Here is a 14,736-nt window from a genome sequence, read left to right as displayed (position 1 = left end):
GTTCACAACCAAACAGACTAGTGTCAGGACTAAATCTGTGACAGAAAGTACTATGACAATTTAATAAAAGTCATACACATAAACATAGCGCAGATAACAAGTATACTCAGTAAATAATAGGTACTGCAATTAATGTGCTTTTAGTTGCCACATCCTTTCACTGATGACAATAAGGCTTTTCCCACTTGACACTATCATTTATAACCTTGCAATACAGCCTTTTTCTACTTGACTGGTTCTGATGTTATAGGAGAAGGGCACTGGAGTGAACGTAACTTCTGGAAGACTAAGTTTTTTTAAGCATTATTAAGCAAAAATTCTGTCCTTTATATCTTAAGTACTCAATTCTGAAAGCATCTGATAAAAGCAGGGTTTCGTGTTGTCAAAAGTTTGGATAGATTTTGAAAATGAAAAATGTTTCCAATAGGAGGCTCCACTCTGCTCCTGAAATGACCAGCTGCCTCTTTACAGTCCTGTGACCCAATATGGGGCTTCTGCAGGACAAAGAACAACTTCCAATGACTAAATGCTACCGTGATTATGTCTCCACCAAGAAAATGAAACTGGCTTCCAGCTCAACAGGAATTCCTCACTGCAAAAACTGAAATGCTGTACTCTCGTTATTTATTCCCAAGCCATCTCTCAGAGGTTCGCATCCCTCTGCTCACAAACCAGCAAGTACTCCTGAGCAGGCCACAAGTTAGTTACACATTATGTCAGACAGTGAAGCACAAGCCCTTTTTTTTTTAATTTTTTTCCTTAAAATCTTGCTACTCTGGGATGTGATCAACCCACTGTGAATCATTAATCCACAGAGACAGCTTGTAACATATAATGAAAAGCAGAGCCTTGCTCTCAAATCCCTACTGTACTGGCCAAGAGGCATCAGGCACTTTCAGACCTCTCATTGCCATACTACACATGCCTCTAAGCATCTCAAGCACGTATCCACAGAGCCCTTTAATGTTTCCACAAAAGAGCCTCAACATGGACATTACACAGGTTTCAGAATCCAAATCTAGAGTCAGACTTGAGCATTTAAACTCTCTTCTGGAGCCACCCCCAGCCACTCACCTGGGTTTTGACAAATGTCATTACACAGACGCTCACCACTGCAGCACCCTGCCGCAAAGCGCAAGTCCTTTCTGTAATTTTCTTTAAGCAGATCCAGAAGCATGTGTATATTAAAAGAAACATCACATCCACTTCTGCATAGTGGCAGGTCGTGGTGCTGGACTTACACCTGTAAATCCTGACTAATTCTGGAACTGGATAGCAGCGACGTTTCCTCCAGTCTTACCTGCTAGAGCAGAGGAGTCAACAGCGGGATCGGCTGGAACAAATTAGGCAGGTTCACGCACTAAAGAGACGGCACTACACAGGTTAATCAAATAGATACACACTGGAAGAATGTCTCCAGTCTCCTTTATTTTCATTTATAGAAAAATATGAATATAAATCAGAAGAATTTAAAGAAAATATTTCAAATATTTTCCAGTCAAAAATACAAAGCTATAAGATAGCCCTCCTGGTACAGCTGGGATGACTTCCTATTTAGAGACCCAGGAGAGCACTGCATTTTGGAGCAACTCAGAGATGCTCCTTGAAACCTGAAGTCCAAGAGCTAATTTATCCCTGGTACCTTCTATTCTCACAGATTTGAACAGGCTCATTTCTATGTTTTGCTGTTGTCTCAGCAGCACAAAATCAACCCTCTGTAAGACTGAGGATCAATATGAAATGGTGAGACCAGGGAGATTGAAAACAAGGGGAAGATATATAAGCATAAGCAGGAAGCATCCATGAAGAAGTGCCATTGCTATGAAAAGCAGGCACTTGAGTTAATTTATTTTGTGTTGTTGATTCTTCATTGAGACTTTAGAAAAATAACAATTAAACCTGGGTTCATATGGCCTTTTTTGTCCAATTCCTTATCTGGTGAATTCTTGTTCCTCTCAAGAAAGGGGGAATTTGCAAGAAGTCATCAGGGTCAGACAGGCCCCTCTCAGGGATAGAAGGGCAGAAAGAGACTGGCACTTGACAGCCACCCTGATTTCTTTGGAAATCGAGGAGTACACACAGACAGAGAGGATTCAGGATGCCCCAGTACAGAGAGCGACCTCTTGAAAGTAAGTGGCACAGCCTCTGACATAAGTCATTGCTTTGGTTGTGGTTCCGACTGCTGCCACACGCTGGTGCCAGCCATCACAGCACTCGCTCGCTGGGACTGTCAGAAGTTAGATGAACAAGAAGCTGTGAACAGAAGGGCAGGAGCAAGTGTCTAGCTGGCGAATTCTCTTCCAGGTTCCCCTGCATCGAGGGTTCCCTACCGCCTGCCAGTGCAACAGCTGATTCCTGAAACATAATCATAAGAGGAAGAAAGTTAATGTGCTGCACCGCCGCTGCAGGGCAACGAGGGCTTAAATCACCCCGTAAATCCCATTTAGTTTGCTAACATCCATTTTCACTCCATGGATCCAATTCTGCCTTTCTACTGCTGTAAGGAAGCAGCAACCACAGTGACCCCCATAGGATTACAATAGTGCCAAGTAAAGCCCCAGTCAGGCAGGCACACTGGACTAGAAGAACCCAGAGTAGCACATACTGTAGATGTTAAGTCCAAAAGGATTCACAGGAATATTCCCTCGAGGTGCCCAGCACTGCATGCAACAATTCACAAAGCACACCCACATCCCCATAACTCCTCTAGTGAAAAACCTGACAGGTTACAAAGTTACCCGACAGGTTACACCCCTTTCTCCATTTTTCTTTATAACACCATGCTCCCCCTCAGCAGGCAGAGCTCTATTGCCACCCATAGCCACCAAGGTGCTGGATAAGTACCTAGCACGCAACACACAGCACGTGTCTGTGTGAGCAGGTGCAGAGACAGGAGCATCTCTGGGTAACCACAGTAGTGGAACGCTTGCCTAAGCTTTTCTGCCTTGCTAAGAGCTACACGCCAACACAGCTTCTGGCTGGCAAATAGCTGGAGGTACCAGACCCACAAGTGTTGGGACAAGGTTACTCACAGGCCTCTTAAGTAGAGGACAAAAACCACTTTTTCTCCCAGGTCCATCAATACGTTGACCAGAACTGAACAGAGAAATATCCTGTTAAAACAACCAAGCAGGTCCGCGGGCCATTTTTCCCAAGCAGTGCTGGCCTAACGGCCACAGAAACGTAAGTTTTGCTATAGCGCCGTGCTCCTTCCCACATTTTAGCATTTGTTGGTCTAAGGGAACTTCTCACGTCAGTATGTCCCAGCCCTGACCTTCAGAGAAGCACAACTGGATCAACTCTTGCCCTGTGCAGACAGCTGCCCACAGAATAGCCCAACAGACCTCTAAGTTCTGCTTGTTTTATAGTTTTCTGGAAACTGGATTGCTCCAGCTCCACAAACATAACCCTGACCTTGGTTTAATGAGATATCATGCTCCAGAGCACAGTTTTATGCATCACGCATGGTTGGAAAAGGCTCATTGTATTTTTCTTTTGGCTTGGGGTCATTTCAAAATTCCAGAATCTGCACAGGGGGGATTCAGATCCCAGATCAGGCCAGCTGTGCACAGAGCAGTCCCATACCCTTCAGAACTCTGGGCTGCAGCTTTACCTTTAAAAGGCTTTACTCCTTAAACATATACGCTAAACCTGCTTACTCTCATCTTGCTGATGAGGAAGGCAAATACTGACTTTGCCATAAATCAAGTCCACCCTTCCTCTCTCCCTCCATCCCACGAGCATGGCCCCAGACTGTTGCAGTCTGGACATTCATGTGCCACATCTTGCTCCAGATGATGAAAAACAGCTGATCCTCCTAGACACAGGCTGAGCAACAATTTCACAGATGTCAAGTCTGTGCTTTATTTGTAGATCTTTCAGAAGATGACCCAAAATTAACAGATCAATTTCCTGGCTCAATGCTTTGCCTTGTTTATCTCATAACCTTCCAGAAGAAAGAAGCCAATGCAAGCTAGATTATCCTAGCTATCCTCACCTGATGGCCACAGGTCTGGCCGAAAATCAAGGACTTTGGAAAACCTCCTCAGCTTGCATAACAGAGGTTAAAATGAACCAGCATCTTCTACAGAGTGGGAGACAGGTGGAAGGCACAGATAACCAGCATCTCTCTTCAACCTGAAGCATTTATAAGCCAGACCCCACTTAGACAGAAGAAGATAATTAGGAAATACTCATCAAAATATACCAGCACTGCTGAGTTTATTTTAAACTCTGTCAGATGTTTTCCTTCCTGAGAGTCACTCTTGGAACAATATCTCAGGGAACTAATGTTGGCACAAGCTGCCGAGCTGACAGGGTGAGAAGCACAGTGCAGGCACGCGTGGGTGCGACGGCAGCAGCTGTGCATGCTTCCCCGCACAGCCTCAGCCAGCAGCCCCAGAGCCCCGGGCCAGCCCACCACGGCACAGGTCAGCCGGCACAACCAGCGCTCTGTGGTTACCGCAAACTGTCCCCATGTCCTGGCAGAGTTACACCAGCAAGAAGTCAAAATGAGCGTGAACCGAGCATACAGCCAAGAGACTTGTGAACAGATCTAGGCAAACAACACTCGCCGCATCCTAGGCTCTGGCATCAGCTTTGGCCTCCCACCATCCTCCCTCTCAGGGAAACAGTTGCTTTCCCATCTCCTTCCACCTTTCTTTACAAGCATCGCATTTACGCCTTCCACATCTAGCCAGCGACTCCCAGCCTGAGGAGCTCACCACGCGATCCCCTCAGAGCACTGCTCCCCTGCAAAGTGCACACTCAGATATGGCCACTTTAACAGAAGGCAGAAGCCTTTTCACAGACATTTCCCTCATCCCACTCAATGGCTGTCCCCACCAACAACCCAGTATCTTCTCAGAGATCAGAGGTCAGTTTTTTCCTCCATGCAACCTCGTAAAAAAAGTATATTCTTTCTTGAAACAAATTAGAGGATAGCTCTGTTCGTATAAAGAATACCTATAGCAAATAGTTGCGCTTGAGATGTTGATATCAAGAAAATCAAGCAAAATACCCAGCCCTGGCCAACAATCTCCTTGACTCACCGCTGTAAGGACATACATTTATAAAGATCACCAGACCATGTTCTGGAGGTGTCCTATCTGGGGGATACATGAGAGTTACCTAAAAGATCCATGCGAAATATAAGGGAGGCTTCACACACACACACACACAGAGGATGAGGAAGCTGCAGACCAGAGACATCATTCATGTTCCACCTGCCAGTCACACATCCTGCTGCCCAGCGCTGACACAGCTGCCCAGCGCTGCTGGTTCAAGGAGGCTTAAAGTGCATCTCCATTGCCTTTTGTAGAGGGCAGCTTTGTCCACTGCTCAGGCCACCTCTGCCACTCCTTCAAGTCTATGTTACCACCCTGGCAATGAAACCAAGTGAACACACACAGTACCTCAGCCTGGCACACACAGAGAGCTCATACCTGCCTAGAAAACGCCACAGACATGACCTCATTTGACATTACAGGCAGCAACGCCGGAGGGGTAAAAGCTGGCGGTGTTAGAAGTTGGCTTTCCTGCTGGCTCTCACATGCCTGCAGTGCAAGGGTCCCACCAGTTCAGCTTACAGACCCCCAGCAAGACTCTGGGAACAATTTCTAGGCTCTGCTCAATTGGGATGGATTTAAACCATCTGCTGAGGTGAGGGCTGAGTGCTGACTTCAGTGAACCAGTCACCGTTCACCCCAGCTCCATTATCGTTACCCCTCTCCAGCCTTCAGCCTACCAGCTACCTGACAACCAGATCACCAATCCTAAAGGACACAGTGCCATTTTCTGTGCTTCCACTCAGTGCTGTTCACCAGGTCAAGCAAATGAAAATGCTCGCCTCTTTTCGCAGCCCAATGAGGAAATGAATTCCTGAACATATTTTTATTTTGCTTAATCTGATGTTCCTGTCTGGCTCCAGGGTTTTAGTAAAATAACATTATTGTAAGCTTTTATAATCAGTTACATCTTGAACACAGGCAAGAGCTACTCCTGGCCAAACCAACTGTGATTTTTTTCTTCTTTATCTAAAAGCTTTTGGAACCTTTGTACATAACAAGCCCAGGCAGGGAAGGAAGAGGCATGAGAAGACGACTTCCTCTTACAAAAAAGCCTGAGAAAAACCCTGCCTAAAAAAGGCCGTTATTGGCAGTCTTGGTAGTGCAACACATTGTGTGCTTCAGGTCTGACAATGCTAATTTAGAGTTTCTAATTCAAATGAACATGCTTATTTCAACATTTATATAAGATTTTAAAATATCCCTGCCCAGCACTGATGGACAGGCAGGGCTGCCAACCGGTTTCAGAGGATGCCTTTAACAAACTAACAATGGGGCTAAGAGTATGAGCATAAAAGCAGTGCAGAAGCTGTCCCTCCAGTGACCACAGCAGAGCTCGGGAGCCAGGATTCCTCTGTTTCTGGCTCTGCCACAGATGTGTTCTGCAGCTTCAAGCCATTCCCTTCCTCTTTGCTGGAGTCTGCTCAATTTGTACAACCTGGGTGGTCCCCATCAGTCACCCCAAAGCTTCTTCAGCTTTCCAGGGAAAGGATGCTGAAAGTGCAAAGATTTAACAGTACTTCCATCCAACCTCAAGTGCCAGCACACTTACACACACCAAGTCCCTAAGCCAGCTGCCACTCACCAGAAACACTCACAAAGGGTCACTTGTAGAAACATAATCCCCAGTGCTTAAAAATCAGAAACAGATTTGGTTTTGTTTGACATCAGACAGGACCATTAACCTTAGAAGCATTGCTAGAGTGTCTTTAAAACAAAAAACCTCCACAACTGTGCCACTTAAAAGTCAATGAGATTTAGCAGGCTAACTGCAGGTACTGCCACACTTCAGTCCTGGCTCTGTCACTGGTTTAATACATGAGCTTCCCCAGGTTATTTTGTATCTGCAAGAAACTCATGGTATGCAACAAAGACCAGTTAATATATGTAGAGTGCTCCAGAGAGCTGCACGCAGTGCATTATGAAACTGGGACAAGCAGATCAAGGGAGAAAAATGAAAAATTCAACAGGAAAACAAAAGCTAAAACTCTTACTTTTTGCTTCCACTGCCATCCCCATAACAATGTAGGCTTCTGGAGTCTAAAGCTGGGTGCTGACATTCCACACAGACAGTGTGGCCCTCCCTGAGATACTGCATCCAGTGAGTGTATGAGTGGTGGCTGTGCAAGCAGCCCGGCGTGATGGCCACAAGCTGGAATTCAACACAGTACCTGCAATCAAAACAACCAAGCAGGTTAGCTCAGTAACGAGATTAGAGCCCTCCATGGGACTAGAAGTGACAGACTAAACTGAATGACCACAGGACACTAATTCAGAAAACAAACAAACAAAAAAATCCCACACCCAAGGTCATAAAAACCAGAACATGGGGTGTACCTGCACTTCAACAAGGTTAAATAGGGAAGAAAACTACTCTGCTGGTGTTTTCAACTGACATATCAAAAAATATCAGGTATTACTGGCATCTTTTTTTACAAATAGAGATGCAGATTGGTCAAGCATTTGACTAAAGCAAAAAAAAAACCCACCAACAGACAGGTCTTCTGAGTGCAAGTCTGGTATCCACTTGCTGAACCACACTTTATCATCTACTCTCACTTACTTATAACGGGTTTTGCAGAGCAGCTTGCAACAGGAACTAAGAATCAGTCTGTACACGATGATGTGATGATCCCCCTCCTAAGTGACACAGTGGGGTTGTCATATCTCAGTGGGATGACTACCAGATTGACACAGCACTTCTGCCCTGCTCAGACTTTGCTTTGCTTCTGATTTTAACCAGACCCGAGAGGAAAGCCCAAAGGAACTGGCCTTGTTTGGAGGGGAAAACCAAGGAAGTTCAGTAACCATCTAGAAACACAGCAGAGGATTGGGTTCTAGCCTAGACTGGTCTGTATCCGTCATTACGGGGATTTCCAAACACCTTCAAGCAGCACACTGAACCATGTGAGCTATTTGCTTCCTTGTCTTACCTGAGGGAAAGAGCAAGGATAAATATGTGTGCAATAGAGCTGTGTTCACATTTTTGAATTTTACAGGGAGAAGGCTCAACTAATGAGGAGTCCAAGGAAGGCTCAGGGTGAACAGATGCTCTTTCCTTCAGACACGAAAGTGAGGGGGATGGATGCACTCACACACTATGGAAATACTTACATGTGCAACAGCATTTGGGGAAATAAATCAACAAGTGCATGGCTGCATCACACTGGAAGAGCAGCTTTGGGAAACTCCACACAGTGTTTACAGGAACAGCAGATCTCAACAAGAAACAGGCAAAACACTAGGGACTGCAGCAAGAACCCCTGGGGAATAACGAGCTTGCAAAGCTGTGTATGAGGGGTTACAGAGTGGAAGGTAACCTTTCCCATCAGCACTGTGTCACTGCTAGCCATGGTCCCAGCTGGGAAAGAAGGGGAGTGGGAAGGCTGATACCAGCTCCCCTGTGTCTGAGGCACCAGCCCGAAGGCAGAGCAGCACACACACAGAGATGGCTGTGTCTCAGAAGACAACATGCAACAGAGCTTTCTGCACAACCCTGCCTGTACCTGTGCGGTGCAACAGTGCTGCAGAGGAAAACAGGCAGTGTTACAGCCAAGAAAGGGCTGAAAAGGGGGAAAGATGTTCTTCCCATGCAGCAAGATAGCAAACCCTGTCCCCTGGGAATTTACCCCATTTATGTAAAAAAAGTCCAGACTGCACCAGATTCTACACTGGGAAGTGCTGAATGAATGGTCTTCGGATTTTTGATCACACAACCTTAAACAGCAGCGATGCCATCAACAAAGAGCTGAATTTCAGTCTTGTACTGGCCTTATATCAAGGCAGACCCACAGCTTTCAGATGCACTGCAGTTACTGCTGTCGCTGATGGGAGAGCAGCACCCTGCTCTAGAAAAGAGCCACCCTTCTGCTGGGAAACGCTGATTCTGATGGGCAAAAAGCTGGGCCCAAAACTGCAACCAGTGCGACACTGAAGGTGGAGTGTGACTGAGCGCCTGTGCTGAGCCTCCAACTTACCCTGCTCTTTCATTGCCATCAGCTGCAGCTCTTCTTTTCCTCGCTTTTCCAAACCCTCCTGTTGTTATTAATGCTGGGACTGCGTATACCAAAGGGAAAGAGTACACATAGCGTAAGTGGCAATAATGCACTAAGGCTGTTAACATCTGCAAAACAGTAAAGATAGGCCTTTAATGTCATATGCTTTTATCTTCAGGAGGAGACAAAAACAATTCTAACTTTGTATTTTCACATTATCTGTGACCATCAACCATTTCACTAAAAAGAGAAACTGTCCTGTTGCCAGTTTTCCACCTAAGCAGAGTAAGCCTACTTACCAGGCAGACCCAAAAGACAGAGTGGGGAGGCAATATTCACTTAACAACTCTCAACAGGTTTGAAAAAGTCAGTTGTAGCCAACATCCAGACTGGACCGATTTTGACCCCAAAATACCAGTAAAAATGACAAGCAGCTCTTCTAAAAATCATTTAAGGTACATCATGAAAAGTTGACTTGAACAAACTGAAATCAGGCTCTTTCTCCAGAAATAGATGGAGGTCTCCTCTGCATGCACTCTGCTCCAGTGCAGAGAAGGCATACCTTGCCTTTGATGGGTATTGCTCCTTCATGACTTTTTGCAGATGACTCATAAAATAAAAAATATTAAAAAGAAAAAAATCCTGCTTAACACTCACTTACAGAAGTTTTAAACAGGCATAAATCTACCAACTCTATCAAAATTGCCAGACATTTACACTTGTATAAGCGAGATCACAACTGGCCTGTAGTATTTCACTTTTGAAATACAGCAGATCTCAGCCCACAGCAGGCATTGCTTTCAAATACTGTCCAGGAAAGGATATCTCTAAGCCCCTGCGTGAAGAGCACAGTTCTCAGTTACACCAGACAGGTCCACAGCAAACATGCTGGTGTCTGAAAGCAACTCTTTTCAAGTACAGTAAAGAAAGATCAGCTCTGCTGCCTCAAACACGGGTCCTCTCCTCGCGTATCCAGCCACTTACATTTTCAGTGGACTTACTCAGGGACTGTTTGCACTCTGTTCCTTGCTGAGACCAGTACTCCACACAGCCAGCCCTCTCCTCCAGAGGAGGGCATGCCTCTCCTCCGTTCCTGGGCTCCTGGATGATGTGCCTCCTCCGAACACGATACGTGGTCTTGCAAGGCTCCACGCAGCCACTCCAGACGCTCCACTGAGACACGACACAGGGGATAACTGGAGGTAGGGTAACAAACAGGGACATAGAAGGTTACAGAAGTTATGTCAGTGATGTGCCTTCTCTAGAAAAGACATTTTCTGACAAAGCTCAGTACAACCTTCCTTATTTCACACTTGTCCCACAGTTCTGTTCAGCAGTGCCCAGTAGCTCTGCTCCCAGGAAATTACCTGCTCCAGCCATCCAGAGCAGTCTACATGGGGCCAGTCACCTATTTCTGTTTTTTTTCTATTATTTCTATCTCCTATACTGCTGCAACCCTCCCCTGCAAACTGGGACCTGCACTGGATGAACTGAGAAAAGTTTTAAAATTAGACAAGGTCAAATTGCATGGTAGGGGAAGAGCAGGATAAAGAGCAGGAGAAAAGGGAGGGTGTTGTAGACCCTTCATGCAGATAAGGCCTGAAATCTTACCAACTTCTCTTGTGAGATGTCACACAGCACATGATGACCAGCCACGGAGTCTGGACCACAGCATGGCAGGCTGGAGTTAAGTTCAAGAACTAAAATGAAATACAATGGCTTCCACTTTCTACGTGTTGGAACCAGTCCCAAAATAGTCTGAGGATGTGACTCATGACTTTAAATTTTGGAAACCTGCACTATGTAGTGCTTCAAAAATCTTCTCAGCATTGAGCATCCCTACTTGCTCTCACATAGTAGCCACGGTGCTAAACTCCTAAGCTTTGACCTCCAATGCAGCTAAAGAAATGCCTGCCTTCAGCATTCAACATCCCATTCGCTCAGTCTGGAACACACTGGCACCACTCCCTGTGTCACATATCCCCTTCGTGATCTCTTCTCCATGAGCATGCCCATAGTTGAGTCATAGGATTGAACCTTTGGGGAGAGCTATCAGGAATAACACAGGAATCACTCAAGCACAAGAGCATTCACCTGCTGGTCTCTCCCAAAGGCAACTGGAGCCATAGCCCATGACATATTTGATCAGTTGTACTTAACCAACACAACCTCACCATCAAGAACAATACCTTCGGAGAAAAACACTTGCAGGTCAGCCTAGACTCATATATTATCATATATTATTTTTTGCCTTACGTATTCTCAGTTGGCTACAGTCCCTCTCCTTGCATTTCTGTATCTTGTGACTGAGCTGAGCCACTGTGTGACAAGACACCACACCAGCCTTTCTAAGGACATCAATTTAAAGATGCAGATACGGTTGAATGACGGACTTGGAAGTGCTCGGTTAAACCAGGGCAAGGTTTTGTTTAGACAATGGTCTTGATGACCTTAAAGGTCTTTTCCAACCTAAACGATTCTATGAGCCCATTCAAATCCGCGAAGAGCCACTATGCTCAGCACCTTACAGTAACAGGCATTTGCACCCCAATTTGAAAGGCATTCAAAAGCCTGAGTCCCAGTGATTTCACTGGGATATGAACTGCTAAATGCTGCTGCGAATCCCAGCCTTTCTGAGCATTGATACTTCAGTTTATTCTCCCACCAAACACAGATAAGCCCTTGTCCTGGTTTAACCAAAATCAGGACACCCCGATCACTGCATTAACCTCATTTGAAACTGCCCTTATCTTTCAAAACTTCAGGAAGATCTTTTAAATGCTATTGCTTTTCTTCTTTGTCTAAAGTCACCACAAACAGCTTTTTAAACCTATTCAAAGATCAGGCGTTAAATCAATTATCTAAGTGATCGAGACTTTTCATCTATGCAGCAATGGCACCATAAAAAAGTCTGTGCATTGGATCGTAGGCTTCCCAACGTTATTATCATTTTGTGCATCTGATTTACTCAGAATATTCTGCTCTCTTCAGTTTTGTCTGCTGTCAGATGTTAATGCCTTTGCCTTAATATTTTGCTTTACAATTCAGTTTGATAAAGCAGCTCTTCAGCGGTGGGAGGAAGAAAAAAAGGCCAGGCTGCCAAGGCAATACTAGTCAAAGTAGAACTGGGTCCCTTACATCCACCGCAAATGAATCACAGGAAATAATGCAGAAATACCTCATCCTCCACAAAACCAGCTTTCTCGCCGATGCTGTTATTCCTCTAGCGAGCCACAGGATGGCACCGGGCTGGGAGAGGCAGCCCAGTGCCCCGGGCTGGCAGCGAGGGCAGCCCTGGGACACCTGCACGGCTGCAAAGGTGCCCAGCGCAGCGAGGGGCAGTCACCGCTCCCTTCCACCCCCTCACAATGCCTAACAAGGGCTGCAAACACTCTCCTTATTACTCTTCTGTCATGTGAGGAATAGACACAAGGGGTTCCCATCCATCCCAGTTATCCCTGACTGCTGAGGGCAGCGGGACACAGACTCAGCGGGACTGCAGGAGCACCCAACAGCCCAGCCATGTGCAGAACAGGCACCAAAGGCACGGGGGCATCCAGCCCCAACGGCAGGACAGCCGAGCTGCACCCTCCCCACAGCCCTGGGGTGCCCTGCCCCAGGCCAGAGGTGAGCCAGGTTTACGGGATCCCATGGGCAACACTTTAATGCTTGCTGCTCTCCGCTGCACTTAGGAGTTGCTGGTCCGCAGACCCACCAGCCTGTCCTCATTCACTGACGTGGCTTGTTTAAATCACTTTGGAATTAATTTATTTCCCCCCTTTTTTCCAGCTCTTACTTGAAAGGAAAAGGGCAATTGAATCACGGGAATGCAGGCCCATCTGCCTAGAGCAAAACTCTGCTGCTAAGGCACAGCCATGCAGGTTTCAAAAAAATGACATGATGCGAGCGGGTAAGACTTTTTGAAGGTGCTGTTTGTGGGAAAGGAATCCGAGATTGCACCACTCACTAAAATCACTTACCTCCTCAATTCACATCCGCACTTTAGCAGAAGACATTTATGGATGGATGGAGGGAGGAAGGGAGTGCTGCTGTGCCCCTGGGAGGGCAGCGCTGCCTGGGACCCGGCACACGGCCACACAGGCACTGTGGTCGAGGCTGCCACCAGATCCAATGCTGGAGCTGTCGGTGCCTTCTGCCGGGAAGCACGGACTAACAGGTGCCGCAGAACTGATCCCATCCATACTCATTCAACCCACAAGAGGGAAAGGGATCGGGGGATTCTGACTCAGTCCCACTTCGCTTTCCTGTCCAAGCACGCAGCATCCCGACGCGTCCCGCCAGCGATCTGCTCCAGGGGACCCCAGCACCCCCGGGAGCCACAGCCTCAGCGGGGACCACCGTGCCCGCAGCATCCCTCCGGCCGGCCGCCCCCTCCCGCGTCCCCAGGCGCCCAGCGGCGCCTCCCGCCCGGGCAGCTGCCTGCGCGGGGGGCAGCGGGGCCGAGCCCCGCCGGCCGCTCACCTGGGCAGGCCCGGGCGTAGTCGTGGCAGCAGTCGAGGGTGCGGGCGCACGCCTGGTCGCAGAAGCAGGGCCCGCGGGAGCCGTCGGGCCGCCAGCCGGCGCTGCGGCAGGCCTGGTCGCGGCCCGGGCAGCACAGCCCGCGGGCGGCACAGCCGGCGGCGGCGCGGCGGGGCAGGACCGGCAGCACCAGCAGCGCCAGCAGCGCGGCCCAGGGGGGGCGGCCCGCCATGGCGGCGCGGCGCCCTCAGCCAGCGGCGCTGCCCGCGGCCCGGCCCGGCCGCCAAGGCGCGGAGGGGGCAGGAGCCGACCCGCCTCCCCGCGCCCGGCAGGGGGGAAGGCGGCGGGGCGGGCCGGGCGGAGCCCCGGTGCCGCCAACCCGGGCGGCCGCCTCGGCCCGGAGCCCTTCGGTGCCACCGGCGGCCCCGCAGCGGGCGGGCCCCCCCCGCCTCGCCTCGCCCGGGGGGACCGCGGCCCCGGGGCGCGCCGTGCAGCCGCCCCGCACCAGCCCCCGTGTTCTCCGGGCGCTCCCGTGCGGTGCCTCTGCCCTGACCCTCTGGGCAGAGTTCGGACACGCAAGGCTGTCATGTCTGACGGCCAGCGCTTACCAGCCAGATCATCATCGAAACGTACTGATCAAAGCGCCCATCTGGGGCCGGACTGCACTCCAGCACACCCCAGGAGCCACCACAAACCTGAAGGTACTCCATTCCCAGCACAGCAGCCTGCAAGAAACACGCTCCAGCTGGCTATGCTGCCTCCCTGCAGAATTACCCTGAATTTGCTGCTTACTTCCAAATGCAAGAAGCTTAAAGCGATTAGAGCCACTGGCGTGAATTATTTAGCTATTCAGGAGGAAGCTAAAGGCTTTACTGTAAGTTTTTATCAAACAGGCTTGCTCTAAAATATTGATCGCGACAGATGTTATACTTTGCTGAATACTGAGCTGGGATTTACAGGACCCACCCACTGGTTCTTTTGCAACCGATTACTGTTGTACTAACAGTGGGTATGGGCAGAGCGTTCCCACTTCAGGGAGACTGCAGCAAAGATGCTTCTAGAAAAACAGAAAATAATGTTAGAGGACAGGCTAACACCTTTGTCATGTTCAGTGCTGGAGGCAGGGGAGCAGAGGAGACCGGGGCCAGCGCATCAGCTCAGGGATAACATGGTAAAACACTCCCAAAAGATCAGAA

The 14,736-nt window shown here is 48.3% G+C and overlaps 1 protein-coding gene across 1 annotated transcript; it reads right to left on the bottom strand.

Moving 5' to 3' along the window:
• Positions 1-1,408: 1,408 nt before the first annotated feature.
• Positions 1,409-14,053, bottom strand: LOC130156295 (somatomedin-B and thrombospondin type-1 domain-containing protein-like). Its single transcript, XM_056354658.1, has 5 exons — positions 13,544-14,053; positions 10,063-10,257; positions 9,044-9,122; positions 7,061-7,237; positions 1,409-2,355 (listed from the first exon to the last, which is right to left on the bottom strand). The coding sequence occupies exons 1-5, from the start codon at positions 13,770-13,772 to the stop codon at positions 2,238-2,240; spliced, it is 798 nt and encodes a 265-aa protein (XP_056210633.1). The 5' UTR covers positions 13,773-14,053; the 3' UTR covers positions 1,409-2,237.
• Positions 14,054-14,736: the final 683 nt, after the last annotated feature.

Source organism: Falco biarmicus, chromosome 10, assembly GCF_023638135.1.
Source record: "Falco biarmicus isolate bFalBia1 chromosome 10, bFalBia1.pri, whole genome shotgun sequence".
In the NCBI taxonomy this organism is placed as follows: domain Eukaryota; kingdom Metazoa; phylum Chordata; class Aves; order Falconiformes; family Falconidae; genus Falco; species Falco biarmicus.
Note: the sequence above shows the minus strand (reverse complement) of the source record. Positions and strands in the feature narration are given on the sequence as shown.